The sequence below is a fragment of the Podarcis bocagei genome, assembly GCF_964188305.1.
Source record: "Podarcis bocagei genome assembly, chromosome: 8".
Classification (NCBI taxonomy): domain Eukaryota; kingdom Metazoa; phylum Chordata; class Lepidosauria; order Squamata; family Lacertidae; genus Podarcis; species Podarcis bocagei.
Genome location: NC_138133.1, coordinates 22,517,609 through 22,534,886, shown reverse-complemented (window position 1 = coordinate 22,534,886; position 17,278 = coordinate 22,517,609). Strand labels below are relative to the sequence as shown.

At 45.2% G+C, this 17,278-nt stretch overlaps 1 protein-coding gene and 1 long non-coding RNA gene across 2 annotated transcripts in view; one reads left to right on the top strand and one right to left on the bottom strand.

Moving 5' to 3' along the window:
* The window catches only part of LOC308594078, a 109,788-nt gene that overhangs the window by 36,500 nt on the left and 56,010 nt on the right, over positions 1–17,278 (top strand). The window lies entirely within an intron of this gene.
* Positions 7,092–9,904, bottom strand: MC4R (melanocortin 4 receptor). Its single transcript, XM_081206568.1, has 2 exons — positions 9,765–9,904; positions 7,092–9,213 (listed from the first exon to the last, which is right to left on the bottom strand). Exon 2 carries the CDS (start codon positions 8,831–8,833, stop codon positions 7,832–7,834), a length of 1,002 nt encoding a protein of 333 aa, XP_081062694.1. The 5' UTR covers positions 8,834–9,213; positions 9,765–9,904; the 3' UTR covers positions 7,092–7,831.

Sequence of the window (17,278 nt, the reverse complement as noted above, 5' to 3'; positions counted from 1 at the left end):
TGAATGCTGAACTGACGGCCGTCATTGTGACAATGATGAGTCAGAAGAAGCTGGTCCAAAGGAAAGCTCTGCAAGATCTTTCTGACCTCCTGCAGAAGATGCAGGAATGTGTGAGTTCTTGAAGGGAATCATTGCAACCATGCAGGGATGCCAAAGCCTTCAGGCTGCCCCTTCCAGGCCCACCCTGCAAGGTGCCCAAGGGACAATCAGGTATCAAAGCACGTAAGTGATCTAGAGAACAGCGTTGGGTATAGTACAGTGTTTCCTTGCAATTGGCTGGATCAGCTGAGAGGTGCCAATAGCAAGCCTTGTTTTTGGCTGCACTCAAGAGTTCACAGCTGGGAAGGTTGTTGTACCCAGGTCCTCCTTGCAGGCTACTCCTAGGCATCTAGTCAGATCACGGTAAGAACAGAAGGGAGGACCAGCCTCTGGACTGAACCAACAGGGTGCTGTCTACACAGCTCAGGTGCAAGCTATCTGAAAGACTGTATTCCCCAATCTGCTCCAGAGGCATCAATGAAGCCTTGAAGCCGAATCGCTGCCTTGGTTGCTGCTGGAACCCACCTTTCTTCCCTCAGGGCTCAGGAGGGGAGCCCCTTTGTGGGGGCAATGGGCCCATTGAGGCAGGTTCAATAAACACACACACTCAATCCTGAAACCTATAATATAACGTGGTTGCAATTGAGCCCCTCAGGTGAGCCTGTGCATTTGTCTGGCACTGCCTGCCCAGGGGGATCTGAGAGGGGCTTGAGCCCCACAGCCCCCCCCCCCCGAAGTTGGGCACAAAGGGCTACAGGGTCAGTTGCTGCATCTCTGTCCAAGTACAGCTGTGGGTGGGGAAGGGCTGCTTGGCCCCAGAAGGACAGGACTTGTCTGTGGACATATCTCAGGCCTTTCCTTGGGCCTTGAGAAATGTGCCTTGTTCCTCCACATCCCTTGCATTGGGTCTCTTGCCTTTTTGATTTTCCATACCTGAGGACAGGACTTGTCTCACCTTTAAAAATAATAATCAGTCAGGTGCTTTAGGAGACAACATCTGTCTGGAAAGCAGAATAATAATAATAATAATAATAATAATAATAATAATAATAATAATAATAAATAAATAAATAAATAATAATAATAAATGGTACATTTAAAAGAATATATATGCCACCACCCTTGAATTGCATGGAATTAACATTGTTCTAACTACTAGGCCACACTGACTCTCCTAGAACCTTGGCATGATGGCCGTGTATTCCATGTTATTAATGGCTGTTGCCTAGCAACGGAGCTTGTGACCATTTGAACTGAGGTTCCTGCATCCTCAGCATCTCGAGGTTGCCTCTAGTGACCTTCACTTGGCTCAGATGGTAACTTTACGGGAAATCTTCTGACAATACTCATTGCCCTAGGTTTGGTAGCTGTTGGACGGGGTGTTCCATTGTTTAGGATCCTCATTGAATTTAAAAGAAATAGCAGCAAAACCGTGTACTTCTGTAGTTAGATAAATTAATCACACCAATGCTCTTTGGAGATTAAAGATTGAGGAATTGATTTACCTGCAGAAAACGGTCCGATTCCAGTCTGTCCTTGGAATTTTCCATGCAGGAAATGAAGTTCATTAAATCACATCTGAATATTTGCAACCTGCTGTATCTCTAAGGGAATAGTTTTTAATTCAAAATTTGCTTACCTGCAGAAACAGGGCACCAAGATCCAACAGAAAGGTACATTGTACAGGCAGCTTCCATGTAGAATTGTCAATGGAATCTATCGTATTTTTGAATCTGTTATAAATGTTAAATGAAATTATACTGGTAGCCAGAAAGATCCATGGTTTTGTCAAAAAGAAATGTTGATAATATTAATCCTAATTTTAAATATATTATTGGATCCATGAGGCAGAGCTCGGGCAAAAAAGGGAAGGCTTAACTTTGAAACCTATAGAACAATTAATCCAAATTGTTTGTTTGCAAAAATGTCTAGATATCACCATGTCATGGTGGTGAACTGCATAGAATCAACAGCAAAATTACTTGCATAAATAGAGGACAGAATGTAAAGCAATGGATCAGGTTAACTTAGCTGAATCTGGAACTCTTCAAAACAAAGAGGGAAAGAGATATTTCATCCAGAAGGGTGTTAATTTAATTACAGTGGATTCTTTCCACATTCAGTTTATGGAAGCCCTTAGACTAGGGAGAGTGAGAAAAACTGCAGGGAGAAAATACAGGGAGAAAATACAAATAACCAGACTATGGAATTTCTCCAACTTTATCTCAGAGGACTCTGGCAACTAAGCTGGAAGCCAGATAAGATGAACCACAAAAGTCATTATATTAACAAAGCTGGAGATTAAAATTGACATAAACAATCAGAATCGTTTTCAGAAAATAATATATTGTTTACATTTTCTCTTTCCCCCTCCCCTTCTTGGGGGGAAATGGAGTCATCCCATTAAGTATTTGACACTCTGCAGTGTTTGTTATGCCACTCCTTTCATAGTTTTTTATCTAGGAGGAGATGAGGAAACAATCCCTGTGGATGCGGAATAACCTTGTGTAACGTGACAATTGTTTCTTCCAAGCATATTTTAATTAGAAATATAATCCAGACTAAACACAGATTAAAAACCATGCTCCACAGCTATCAGGATTCATATACTCCCATTTTACCCTACCCTTGATAATATGTTTTCTGTACATCATGGGGGTGGGGGGGGGACATTTTAAAAGGCTCTAATCTGTATGGAAGGACAATTCATTCTTAGCTGATTTATGCAACTGTAACTGGTCTGCTGCCCCTGTCCAAGGTGCTGACCCTGTGATTGGCTTGTTCAATAATGTAATTAAAATGGTTTCTGCTCTACTACCTTCCAGAAGACGTGCTGGGGCACACCATAGCCATCAAAGACAAACATTTAAAGCCTGTAGTCAACTTTATGTTTGCCCAAGGGATTGTGTGCATGCTGTAAGTGTCTTATTTTTTCCCCCCGAGCAAGAGATCTCCAGCACTGTTCAGTTTCTAAGGGCAGAGCAAGATGGGATGTGGATAAAAAGTCAACACTGAAAATAGCAAACTCACGTCCAGTTCCACTTTCTCTCCCTCTAATGTTTAGTAAGAGTAATGAGTGCCATGTAGCAATGGAGGAGACAATCAGTTCAGTACACAGTAAAAGCTAAATTGATCAAATTTGCTCTTTCCAAGACGATACGTGAACAGGAACAAAGCTATCCTTTGACGCTTGCATTTATTCTACTTTTGAAAATTGTGCATAAAAATGAAGCTATTAGTGAATATGACATTTTAAAAGACACTGCCTTTCAAATGAAAAATGTGCATTAGTCACAACTGCATATAAAAATGTGTTCATCAGGAGAAATTCACACTGAAATTACAATTAGCATACGAGGATTTTTTAAAAAATGCAAATGGCTGCAAAATGTGGAGAACTGAATGGATGACTGGAAAAATGAGAAACGGAGAGGACCAGAATGGACAGATCCAGATCTAGCGCCATGATATTGCAGCTTTTGGGAGTTTGTGACCAAGAGCCCGCGAGCAGGCCTCACAAACAGGGGCATTTGCAAGGATTGCTGGATGGGGCTTGTCTTGCTATGCTGCCTAGTAGTTAGAGCAAGCAAGGAGTTCTTTTGGATCTCAGCAGATGGAGGATTAGCAGACGATTAGATGAAGAAGAAAATGGTTTATTGACTGACAACAACAACAACAACAACAACAACAATAATCTATTATTTATACCCTGCCCATCTGGCTGGGTTTCCACAGCCACTCTGAGTGGCTCCCAACAGATTAAAATCAGAATCAAACAATAAAAACTTCCCTAAACAGGGCTGCCTTCAGATATCTTCTAAAAGTCAGATAGTTGTTTATTTCCTTGACATCTGGTGGGAGGGCGTTCCACAGGGTGGGCGTCACTACCGAGAAAACCCTCTGCCTGGTTCCCTGCAACCTCACTTCTCGCAGTGAGGGAACCGCCAGAAGGCCCTCGGAGCTGGACCTCAGTGTCCGGGCTGAACGATGGGGGTGGAGACGCTCCTTCAGGTATACTTAGACAATAAGACAGAAGAATCAGTCTAGCAGTTATATCTCATACTAACAAGTGGCACTTAAGATACAAGATCAAAAGGGTATTAGGGAGATAATTGCAAAGGCCAAGTTCATGGATTCCACTGCTGTGGAGTCCCCAGGAGCGGCAGAGCCTTCGCTCAGTTGATGGGACCAACGTCCAATGTTTATTGGTAGAACTTGAACATGAAAACCAACTCAGCTTCCGAAGTTAGGAATTTATATAGCCCTCATAAGGGCATGATGCCAGGCTATGCAGGCATTCTACATTATGTGAACCTTCCTCCCAACTTGGGAGTGAACGCATGTGCCGGCCTTATCTCTGACCAATTAGGGTTCATGACATCAGCTGTCCCTCGGGTTGAGCCAAGTACAGTTCATGCAGGGCTGGATTTAGGTTTGATGAGGCCCTAATCTACTGAAGGTAATGGGGCCCTTTATATAGCAGGCGGGGCCCATTACTTACATCATAGGAGCCTACACATCACAAAACACTGTTGCTGTATGTAGGATTTATTTTATTTGTTTTTTATCTTATATTTTGGAAATGTACATCTGGGGTTGTTTTTTTCCTTTGAATTTTTTGGGGGCCCCCAAGGGAGTGGGGCCCTAAGCTATACCTTGTTTAGCTTATACGTAAATCTGGCACTGAGTTCACATCTCGGGCATGTTAACTTGTCAAACTAGACAGGCCAAATTCTCATTAAGTAACAAAGTGATCGCCAAGCCCTTACCATATATAGTTCTAATTATATTGACAAATATATAGCGGCATCTAGCACCAGTTCCTCATTGTAAGTTGGCTATATGACGAGGCCCTCATTATTAGGATAAATATATAAAGATTTAAAGCTATATTAAACGTTGAAACCAGGAAGCATCCCCTACTGCCCATATCTGGTCTGGCAATGCAAGGGTGTCTGTTGGCTCCTAACCTGCTCCAACAGCCCAGATCTGGGGTTAGGATTGCAGCCTTGCTTTCTCCCTCTCCTTTCCTGAAACCTTGAGATAATGCTCAAACATACTTTCTGAGCAGCAGTTGCACTTGCTTCAAAATAAGGCTCTTTTGTATCAGTCTGTGCCACGTCACAGAGAGCACTTGGTTGCTGAGTGAATTGTCATATTTGAACAAAGCATAAATCAAAGGAGGGGAGGGAATGACGAAAACCTCAAATCTTGCTTTTCATTCTTTGTGTGAGTTCAGAAAATATGTGTCTGTCACATTGTCGCAGCTGAAACTATCTCAGATATCCTGTAATTAAAGGCATCGTATCATGGTGACCCAGCTTAGCTGAGTCATAGTTTGGGGGATCCAAAATGTTCTTTTATAGATTTAATAGGAACACTCCTTGTACTTTTCCAGGGCTAGACGCTTGCTTTGAAAATAATTGTGGTGCTCATTACAGTGCATGTTCCTTCAACCACTTACAGGGCTGTTAATTCCAGCTTTAATTGGTCATAAAGCATTTTATTTTATAGGCGTCAATATTTGTGAGAGGCAGAAAAAGAACACCATTGCAGAAATTATTGTGATGGGGGAATAAAGGGCTCAGGATTAGTGACGAAGAAAAGCTGAAAAATAGCCAATATATTTCACATCTGGCAACACATGCACCCTTTTGGTTTCAGACAGTACATGGGTAGACGATTCTAAAAAGCCTGGGACACAAGTTTTCATGGCCCTCTTGTGGCTATGGTGGCTCATTTACTAGAAGTAATGTATTTAGCATTAGCTCTACAAGTGTAGACAGTGGTACCTCGGGTTAAGAACTTAATTCGTTCTGGAAGTCCGTTCTTAACCTGAAACTGTTCTTAACCTGTTACCACTTTAGCTAATGGGGCCTCCTGCTGCCGCCGTGCAATTTCTGTTCTCATCCTGAAGCAAACTTCTTAACCCGAGGTACTATTTCTGGGTTAGCGGAGTCTGTAACCTGAAGCGTCTGTAACCCAAAGTGTCTGTAACCCGAGGTACTACTGTACTCGATTTTGGCTAAACCAAGTCTCGTAGAGCAAAATGTACCTCAGGAGGCTTAGTTTGGTCGGAATCGAGTACAGTGGTACCTCGGAAGTCGAACGGAATCCGTTCCGGTTGTCCGTTTGACTTCTTAAACGTTCGGAAACCAAGCTATGAAAGTCCCGTCGGACGTTCAGGTTCCAAAAAAACGTTCACATACCAGAACACTCACTTCTGGGTTTGTGGCATTCGGGGGCCAGAACGTTCGACTCGCAAGGCATCTGGGATCCAAGGTACGACTGTATACACTTTCAGAGTTGTTTTTACATTGGATCTGTCCAGTTTTGTAGATGCTACATTTCCCTTACTCCCCTTGGCAGCATAGTGACAAGGAAGGGGTACGAAGCCCTCAAGCCTCTTAGAGTATTAAAAAGGACCTAGGACTTTTAAGCCTTGACCAGGAATACTACAAGCCCCCCCCCTCATTTATGTCCTTTGCAGGGCCGCCCCGGGAGGTTTTGGCACCTGACACGTAGAGTAACATGACATCTCTCAGGACTGTGTGTCTGCCTGTCCCCTTCAGTCATCCCATGCAGCTGCACCAGCACCACGGGCTAGCCTGGAGCGTCACCAGTGTCAGGATGTTTGTGCCGTGACAAAGTGGGTTCTGGGGAGAGGGTACAGGACGGGTGCTCTCCCCAATGTCTCTAGGCTGCTGCACAGTTGCAAAGGGCAAAGTCCCTTCCTTCCTCTTGGTCTTTTCACTCAAAGTCTTTGCTCGCTTTTCCTTCAGCACCCTTCCGACAATGTGGCAGCTGCAGTGAGCAATGTTTTCCTCGGAGGGCAGATCTGACCCCTTAGGACTGCTGCTAAACATCTAGTTTGGAGCTAACCTGATCCAACATTTAATGCAGAGTGCTTTTATCCCTTCCTTTATTTATGTAATTTTAAACATGCTTTTTAATGATTTGTTTGTTTGTTTAATTTATATATCACCCTTCATTCGACAATCACAGGGCATCTGACAACATACATTTTAAGCTGTGTGACTTTAATTGCTCAATTCTGTGTTTAAGGTGTGCTTTAATTCTGTATTTCACCTTGAGCATCTTATGGAAACATGTTTAAGTAAATCAAGCAAGTAAATAAGTACAAACGACATTTCTTATTGTCACAATCCAATATGAACACTTTCAGGGAAACAAAACATTGTTCATAACACCATATACAGCGTAATTTACAGTCCCCTCCAAAAAATCCAATTTCAGTGAACCCAGTGGTTGCTAGTTCTATCTAACTTTAGCTAGATTGATGCCATTAAACGATGCCTCTTTAATATACATTTGAGCTCAGTGTGGAATAAAAACAGAGCCCTGTAATAACGCCCACTAGTATTTAATTAAAATTAGCAACATGGGTGTGAGGCATAAACCGGCTCCAGCTCTTGAACAAATGCAGTGTAATGGAGCAAGTCTAAGAACACGACTGTGTGCATTTTATATCTGCACAGTTACGTGCATTTATAAGGCAACTGTTTCTTTGCAATCCTCAGCATCCATTTATTGGTGTCTGGCAGTTTCAAAAAAAAGTTGACATTGTTCCTTTAATTGCAGTCTGTCGGAACATTTCCAATCACCACCACTGCTTTGACATTGAAATAATTGCACTTGAAGCATGACAAGCGAGAAGGAAGAAAGATGCAACTAATAACTACAGTCGGAAGAGGTTCGTTGTTATGGATGTAGCCAAGACAGCCTTAAAAGTGGCAAGTGTGTGTCTGTGTGGTAGCTGAGCCACATCCACTCAGTATTTGCCAGAGAAATCGCAGAGCTCTCGCAAGCTGCAGCAGCACATGATCTCCTTGAAGGTTTTCCTCAGCTCTTGACTCCGGAATGCGTAGATAAGAGGGTCGATAATGGAGTTGCACATGATAAGGATGAGGTACAGGTTAAAGTGGGACATGAAACAGATGCAGTAAGGGTTGTGAGGGCAGGAGATGTAGAAGAGCAAGTGAAGGAAGAGCGGAGCCCAGCACACAACAAACACGCCAATCAAGATGGTCAGGGTGATGGCCCCCTTCATATTGGCGCCCTGGCGTATCGGGCCGCTGCCGGGGAGAATGGCAATCTTCTTAATGTGCAGCCGGGCCAGCAGGAACATGTGGACGTAGAGAGAAGCCATGAGGACCAGCATGGTGAAGAACATGGTGATGAGGCAAATGATGACGGCGCTGCTGTCGGAGTAAATGATGAACAGAATGCCCGAGATGGTGCAAGCAGCCCAGATGCAGGTGATGATGATGAACACACGCTTCACAGTCATGATGTTGTGATACTGGAGAGCGTAGAAGATGGTGAAATACCTGTCCACAGCAATGGAGAGCAGGCTGCAGATGGAGGCCAGCAAAGAGCTGCAGATGACCGAGTCAATGATGTTGTCGATGCTGACGGTGAAGCCTTGCGCGTCCGCGTCGGTGTTGTTCAGCAGGGTGATGACGATGGTCTCCGACCCGTTGGAGACGCTCACCAGCATGTCGGCCACCGCCAAGCTGCAGATGAAGAAATACATTGGCGAATGCAAGTTCTTGTTCTTGGCGATGGCCACAATCACCAGCACGTTCTCCAGCAAGCTGACAAAGCCAAGCATGACGAACACTTCGGGCGAGACGAAAAGTTGCTCGTAGCAGCCTTCCGAAGAGTAAGCCTTCCCCAGGGATCGATTCGTGCCTCCTCCCCCACGTAGTCCGTAACTACGATTCCACAAGCCAAGAGGTTCATGAACTCCATAGTGCTGTGTGAAATTCATCTCACAAAGCGCCGGTCCCAAATCAGGTGGTGGCTTGCCAGTTTGCTGCTTGAAAATGAAATTCACCTGTCAGTGGTTTCTCCTCTTTGAATAGTTTTTTGGGGTTTTTCACTGGCTGGGGAGCTGCAGAACTGGTCGAATGCCGTTTCCAAAGAGTGGGATGGTGTACAGCAGCAGGAAACCAGACTCTGAGAGACAAGGTAAAGCTGCAGTGTTTTGCAATTATTGCTGGCTTATCCAACTCTGCAATCGCCTGTTGTACCCGCTGGGAACGATGTAGCTGAATGCTGCCTCCCTCTCAAGGAAGCCAGGAGCGTCAAGAATTACTTTTCTGTTGCTCTCTATAAAAGCACAAGGCTAGAGTGCGCTAGTCCCTGCTACTGAGAGAGATACATCATTGAAAACCGTAACTACTACTCAGCCTTCTGTGCAATGCCTGCCTGCCTGCTGCTACTGCTTCTTATACTGTATTGGGGGGGAAAGGTAGTAAGAGACATGCCCCTCCTCTGATTTACTGATCAGCCAATAGGCTAGACATGCTGAATACATTTCAGGATTTTACACAGCTCGGCAAAACAGCTTCTGATGTTGCGCTGCTCCCCAAAGCTACGGGAGACGCCAGAAGAGCACAGCAAATTTCATTTGCTGCAATAGATTTTTGTTGAGATTTTATAACAGTATCAGCATCATTCTCCATGGGATGTGGAAATTAAATTCTAAGAATATACATGGTGTTACAAGTTAGGGCTTTATATTATGATTATTCAATGATGCTGCTGTTCTGTTTGAATTTACTTTGTTTTGATTGGGAATGCCAGGATCAGACAAAGCTTTTAGTGCAAGAAGTAATGACTCCGGAATACATCAGCCTTTGATTCCCCCCCCCCCCCAATGTTCCCAGGGTTAGTTCAATTGTGCTGCATTCAAGTACCTGTATTCAGAATTCTCTTTTCAAATATGCTATATAGCTCTGTTCACTCGCTGACAGTCCGCCATGGTTCTCTGAAGAGTGGGAATGACAAACCGTTTAAGTAGGAGCTGTAGAGATGCCCTTAATGCTCTTCTTCTTCTTCTTCTTCTTCTTCTTCTTCTTCTTCTTCTTCTTCTTTTGCCTTGAGACATAATACCATCTTGGTGGGGTGGGGGGGAAGGAACTGGAATCATGATGTTTGAGATAAGTGATCTGCATTATGGTCAAGTGAAATGTAGAACATAGTTGTATTCTGTATCGCAGAGGTTGGGAAGCTTTGTGGTTCTCCCAGTTGTTATGGAACTCCCATCACCTGAGCCAGCATGGACAATGGTTAAGGATGATGGGAAATAATAATAATAATAATAATAATAATAATAATAATAATAATAATAATAATAATAATAATAATATATTATTTATACCCCGCCCATCTGGCTGAGTTTCCCCAGCCACTCTGGGCGGCTCACAATCAGTGTTAAAAACAGTACAGCGTTACATATTAAAAACTTCCCTGAACAGGGCTGCCTTAAGATGTCTTCTGAATCTCAGGTAATTATTTATCTCTTTGACATCTGATGGGAGGGCGTTCCACAGGGCGGGCGCCACTGCCGAGAAGGCCCTCTGTCTGGTTCCCTGTAGCCTCACTTCTCGCAATGAGGGAACCGCCAGAAGGCCCTCGGCGCTGGATCTCAGTGTCCGGGCTGAACAATGGGGGTGGAGTCGCTCCTTCAGGTATACAGGACCAAGGCCGTTTAGGGCTTTAAAGGTCAGTACCAACACTTTGAATTGTGCTCGGAAACGTACTGGGAGCCAATGCAGATCTCTCAGAACCGGTGTTATGTGGTCCCGGCGGCCACTCCCAGTCACCAGTCTAGCTGCCGCATTCTGGATTAATTGCAGTTTCCGGGTCACCTTCAAAGGTAGCCCCACGTAGAGCGCATTGCAGTAGTCCAAGCGTGAGATAACTAGAGCATGCACCACTCTGGCGAGACAGTTCGCGGGCAGGTAGGGTCTTAGCCTGCGTACCAGGTGGAGCTGGTAGACAGCTGCCCTGGACACAGAGTTAACCTGCGCCTCCATGGACAGCTGTGAGTCCAAAATGACTCCCAGGCTGCGCACCCGCTCCCTATCCCCCAAAAACAGTACTTCTGTCTTCACTGGTTCTGATTTAAAGGAGAGGTAGAGCTGGGTGTCATCTGCATACTGATGAACACCCAGTCCAAACCCCCTGATGATCTCTCCCAGCGGCTTCATATAGATATTAAAAAGCATGGGGGAGAGGACAGAACCCTGAGGCACCCCACAAGTGAGAGCCCAGGGGTCTGAACACTCATCCCCCACCACCACTTTCTGGACACGGCCCAGGAGGAAGGAGCGGAACCACTGTATGACAGTGCCCCCAGCTCCCAGCCCCTCTAGACGGTCCAGAAGGATGTTATGGTCGATGGTGTCAAAGGCCGCTGAGAGATCCAGCAGAACTAGGAAACAGCTCTCACCTTTGTCCCTAGCCCGCCGGAGATCATCAACCAGTGCGACCAAGGCAGTTTCAGTCCCATGGTGAGGCCTGAATCCCGATTGGAAGGGATCCAAATGGTCCGTTTCCTCCAGGCGTGCTTGGAGTTGTTCAGCAACCACCCGCTCAATCACCTTGCCCAAGAATGGCAGATTTGAGACTGGGCGATAGTTGGCCAAATTGGCCGGGTCTAAAGATGTTTTTTTTAAGAAGCGGTTTAATAACCGCCTCTTTCAGTGGGTCTGGGAAGGCTCCCTCATGGAGGGAAGCATTCACCACCCCACGAAGCCCATCGCCCAGTCCTTCCCGGCTAGCTTTTATAAGCCAGGATGGGCAAGGATCAAGGAGAAAAGTGGTTGGTTTCACTTGTCCAAGCAGCCTGTCCACATCCTCGGAGGTAACAGATTGGAATTGATCCCATGTAACAGGACCAGACAGAACTCTAGCACTCTCCCGCCCTGGCCCTGCTCCCACGGTAGAGTCTACCTCCTTCTTAATCTGAGCGATTTTATCTGCAAAAAACTTTGCAAAAGCATTGCAGGAGATCTTGGGGTCCCTACCAGGCCCCGGTGGTACAGGTGGTTCCGATAGATTGCGAACGACCTGAAAAAGTCTCCTGCTGCTGTTTTCTGCAGATGCAATGGAGGCGGCGAAGAAGGCGAAGAAGTGATCTAACCATGACAAGGGCCTGATGTCAGTATCCCCCACGTTGAAATCACCTTCTTCCTGCCCAGTTGAGAAAACAAGGTCCAGAGTGTGGCCTGCCACATGCGTTAGGCCAATGACATATTGGGACAGCCCCATGGTTGTCATGGCAGCCCTAAAGTCCTGAGCCACCCCAGAGCCAGTCGCCTTGGCATGGATGTTGAAGTCACCCAGAACCAGCAGTCTGGGAGTCCTCAACACCGCCGCTGAGACCAGCTCTGTCAGCTCAGGCAGGGAGACCGCTGGGCAGCAAGGCAGGATGTCAACCAGCAGAATCTCAACCAGGCAGGATGTGTGGATTCCTGTCGCACACACCTGGACAGAGAGCCTGAGGAGAAAAGAGAGGGAAATCTCTTTAGACCACAGCAACACCCCCTCCCTGACCTCCAAGTCTGGCCTGATGCTGCACCGAGTACCCAAGTGGGCACAACTGGGTCAGACCAACTCCACCCTGCTCACCCACTCAGTGATACAGACCAGATTGGCCTCCTCATCCACAGTCAGATCATGGATGATGGAGGTCTTACTCAGTCGACCTAGCATTCAGCAACAGCAGCCACAGACCCGAGGGCTGGCTGATAGGGCTGTGGGAAATTTTAGGGATGCGAGGGAGGATATATTGTCTAACATATCCTATCCCAACTTGTCTTTACAAGTTCAACAAAATCAGCAGAGTTAACATTCCCCTTTTTTAAACACACACACACACACACACACACACACACAGCAGATAGCTTGCTCAGACTCATTAGAGTCTTTGTAAATATTTCCTGGTATTTTCCCCGTTTAATCCCTCCTAAAATAAGACACTACACAGTCTTCCGTAAAGTATAAAACATTTACTCAAAGTAATCATCTGTACTCACAAAGGTTCCCAAAAGGCAGACTTAAAAGGTTAGAACATAGTTTAAATGTGGTGACTATTGACTATCTCCTTATGGGATGCGGGTGGCGCTGTGGGTTAAACCACAGAGCCTAGGACTTGCCGATCAGAAGGTTGGCGGTTCGAATCCCCGCGATGGGGTGAGCTCCCGTTGTTCGGTCCCTGCTCCTGCCAACCTAGCAGTTCGAAAGCATGTCAAAGTGCAAGTAGATAAATAGGTACCACTCTGGTGGGAAGGCAAACGGTGTTTCCATGTGCTGCTCTGGTTCACCAGAAGCAGCTTAGTCATGCTGCCCACATGACCCGGAAGCTGTACGCCGGCTCCCTCGACCAATAAACCGAGATGAGTGCCGCAACCCCAGAGTCGGTCATGACTGGACCTAATGGTCAGGGGTCCCTTTACCTTCATCTCCTTATGGGAGAAAGCCCCCCTTTTCTTCTCGTGGCCTGGAGCCAAGGGTGCATCTTAGTAGTGCTGTTGTTAAGATGGCATCAATAGAGACAAGAGAGACAAGATGGTTGCCAGCCTGTGGTTCTGGGTCATTACTTCAGGAGAGGCCACGCCCATCTCATGTTACACATAGGAAGTTTCGGCTGGAGGACTGAGACAACCTTCATGTCTACTCTAGCAAGGGCAACCTCAATTCCTCAGGTAGGAGGAGGGGCTGGCCCACGAGACAGTCACTAATGGCCTTTACCCAGCCTGCCCCACTTCCCCATACCTCCTCCGACCCTGAACCACTGTGATTGGCCCCTCCTGCTCTCCCCAGTTCCTCTGCTCCCAGACATATCTCCCCTCCCTCAATAAAAAACAACAGCAAAACAAAAACAACAACAAACCTCACGTCTTAAAAACAGTTAACCCCCTAAACAATACCCCAACTCCAGAATCTGTTCGGCTAAGGTTGCCGTATTTCAAAAAGTAAAAACCAGGAAACCATTAAAATTGTTGAGCTTTTTGCCCAAGAACCATGACAAGGTACCAGCTTTCGGAATTGCTCTCTGGACGTCAATTCTGCCTTTGAAATCCCAGACATATGGCGGCCCTATTTTAGCAGCCTCAGCTTTTACTTTGTGTTTTTCCAATTATTTTTATTAATTTTCCAAATTAGTACGAATCCAACCAAATTGCTTTAATTGAATACAATTTCCTAAAAATCAGGTTCCCTGCTCCTGTTGCAAACATATGCCGATTGTTTCCTCCCATAGCTGCATCATTTCTTATTTAGTGTTCAGTTGTCATCCGCCAATCTTCATTACATTATTCTTGCAGCTGACCGCATTTTCCTCCTTACAAACAGCACCTCTGTTACATCTTATAAGTATAAAATCCATTACATGTGTGTAGTCCTTCATATACATTTGTTGTTTCAGACCTGGTGTGCTGGGAGAATTAAGTACTATCTTCCATTGTTCAGTTCTTTGCAGTGTTTATCTGGATGGTACAAGGTCACATTCCATGCCTTCCGCTGTTCACCAACTAGCATACAGGCTGCAGCCATAAATAACCCACAGAGTATATGTCCAGTCTTCGCCATTAAAATTCCACTCTGGAGCTCTTTCAGCACATAGCTGAAAACAAGATCTTTTCTCAAGTTTGGCCTCTTGCCATATCTATTTGGCAACCATTCATTCTTCTTGCTTATGAATGGTGGAGTCATACAATTTCCAGAGGGCTACAGATTTCCCATCGCTGCTCTAGACCTCAAGGAGCAGCTTTGGGCAGAATTGGGATTTTGTTTTTAGCATAGAACATGGGTAGGCAAACTAAGACCGGGGGGCCGGATCCAGCCCAATCGCCTTCTAAATGTGGCCCACGGACGGTCCGGGAATCAGAGTGTTTTTACATGAGTAGAATGTGTCCTTTTATTTAAAATGCATCTCTGGGTTGCTTGTGGTGCATAGGAATTCATTCATTTTGTTTCCAAATATAGTCCGGCCCCCCACAAGGTCTGAGGGACAGTGGACTGGCCCCCTGCTGAAAAAGTTTGCTCCCCCCCTGGCATAGAATATACAAACCTTTCTCATTCACCTTTGCCTGATAATAGAGCTTAAAACCCTTTGCAACGTACGCAAGCATGCCTTTATTTATTGCCTTATGGCCAAGGCACCTGCTTCTTGCAGACATACATTATTAAAACTGGTAAATAGCTGCACGTAGAAAAAAGAGAGGGACAAGTGTAAAATCATATGTTCACATTTGCAGAGAATATTCGTAAAGATGTACCATTCCTGCTTGATTTACTTTTGCGGAAGGCATGTTTTTGTTCCCTGGAATCCAGTTTTTTAGTTGTTTTTAAATTCATCTGTGTTCAAAGCTGTTTTATTTTTCACCTTGACTGTTAATTTCAGCCTGCCTATCACCTAACAAACGAAGCAGATGTGAAAAAAGAAAAAAAAGGATACACCGCATCAAATGTATGCAATTATTTCAGCCGCTCTTCACAAGAATGAACAAAATAAACTGAATGTGTGGCCTTTTTTCTATTTTGTTCTTTTGCATTACATAACTTTCTACAATCTATGCTTATAAGGAACGAGAGAATGGCAGTAAAATGTCAAGGTCACCAAATGTCATCTCTTCGTCCTGTCAAATCTGCTCACAGAATCAACAAATTGTACAATAGATTGTTGTCTGTATATAATAGCTGGTATTCCATAGAATCACAAAGTTGGAAGGGACCCAGAGGGTCATCAAGGCCAAGCCCCTGCAATTCAGGAATCCTGCCCATAGTCATCTCTGGGTGGGCTCAAAATATCAATCTTCTGGTTAACTGCCGGCAGCACTGGTCCATTGCACCACAGAGGCCCAAGCTGTTTCAACCTTTTTTCTCGGCCTAAAAGGGCTTGTCCACAGCAGACAGCCAGTGTGGTGTAGTGGTTAAGAGTGGTAGACTTGTAATCTGGTGAACCGGGTTTGCTTCCCTGCTCCTCCACATGCAGCTGCTGGGTGACCTTGGGCTAGCCACACTTCTTTGAAGTCTCTCAGCCCCACTCACCTCACAGAGTGTTTGTTGTGGAGGAGGAAGGGAAAGGAGAATGTTAGCCACTTTGAGACTCCTTTGGGTAGTGATAAAGCGGGATATCAAATCCAAACTCTTCTTCAGAGCAAAATATGGATCCGGACTGGTCTGTCTCCCCAGCCCAGTGTTGTCCCAGACCTTTTCCCTTTCAACTGCGGACTTTTTCAATCCTTGTAAATGGTGTAAACAGGAACGGTTTGGATTCTTAGATCACGGACTGCAGTTTCTTGAAGATGGACTTCTGGCAAGCGATGGGCTGCAAATGGTGTAAACAGGAACGGTTTGGATTCTTAGATCACGGACTGCAGTTTCTTGAAGATGGACTTCTGGCAAGCGATGGGCTGCACCTCACAACGGTTGGGAGGAATGTTTTTGCCAAAAATCTCAGAAACCTCATCAGGAGGGCTTTAAACTGACTAATGTGGGGGAGGGAGACAGTGCTCCTGAAGGTAGGAGTCTATCAATTGATGAAGATGATCATCCAAATGTCATAGACCAAATGGAGCAAACAGCACACAGACCTAGTGGTGGGAGGAAAAAATCCTTAAATAAGAGTCACGGGGGAATGATTAATGGACTTCAATGTCTGTACACTAATGCGCAAAGCATGGGGAATAAACAAGATGAGCTTGAGCTCTTGGTACAGCAAACTAAATATGACATAATAGGCATCACTGAAACCTGGTGGGATAAGTCCCATGATTGGAATGTAATAATGGAGGGATACAATCTATTTCAGAGAAAAAGACCAGACAAGAAAGGAGGAGGAGTGGCGTTATATGTCAGGGATGTGTATACCTGTGAAGAGATCCAAGATTTAGAACCTCAAAGCCAAAGTGAGAGCATTTGGGTCAAAATTAAGGGAGAGAAGAATAACAGTGACCTCATTGTGGGAGTTTACTATAGATCCCCAAGCCAAACAGAGGACATAGATGATGCCTTCCTGGAACAGATGGCCAAGCATGCAAAAGGAAGGGAGATAGTAGTAATGGGGGACTTCAATTACCCGGATATTTGTTGGATGTCAAACTCAGCCAAGAGCATAAGGTCAAACAGATTCCTCACTGGCCTTGCAGACAACTTCATTGTCCAGAAAGTGGGAGAAGCAACAAGAGGAACAGCCATTTTAGATCTGGTCCTAACCAATGTTGATGACCGGTTAGTGGGGTAGAAGTGGAAGGATCATTAGGCGCGTGATCATGCTCTTCTGAAGTTTACTATACAACGGAAAGGAGCAGCCAAGCATACTAGGACTCAATTTCTTGACTTTAAGAAAGCCAACTTCATAAAACTTAGGGAAGTGCTGGGTGAGATCCCATGGACAGTAATACTAAAAGGAAAGGGAGTT

What these genes read in the sequence shown, in the direction of transcription:
- MC4R (XM_081206568.1), bottom strand. Translation starts at nt 8,833, where the DNA reads ATGAATTTCACACAGCACTATGGAGTTCATGAACCTCTTGGCTTGTGG.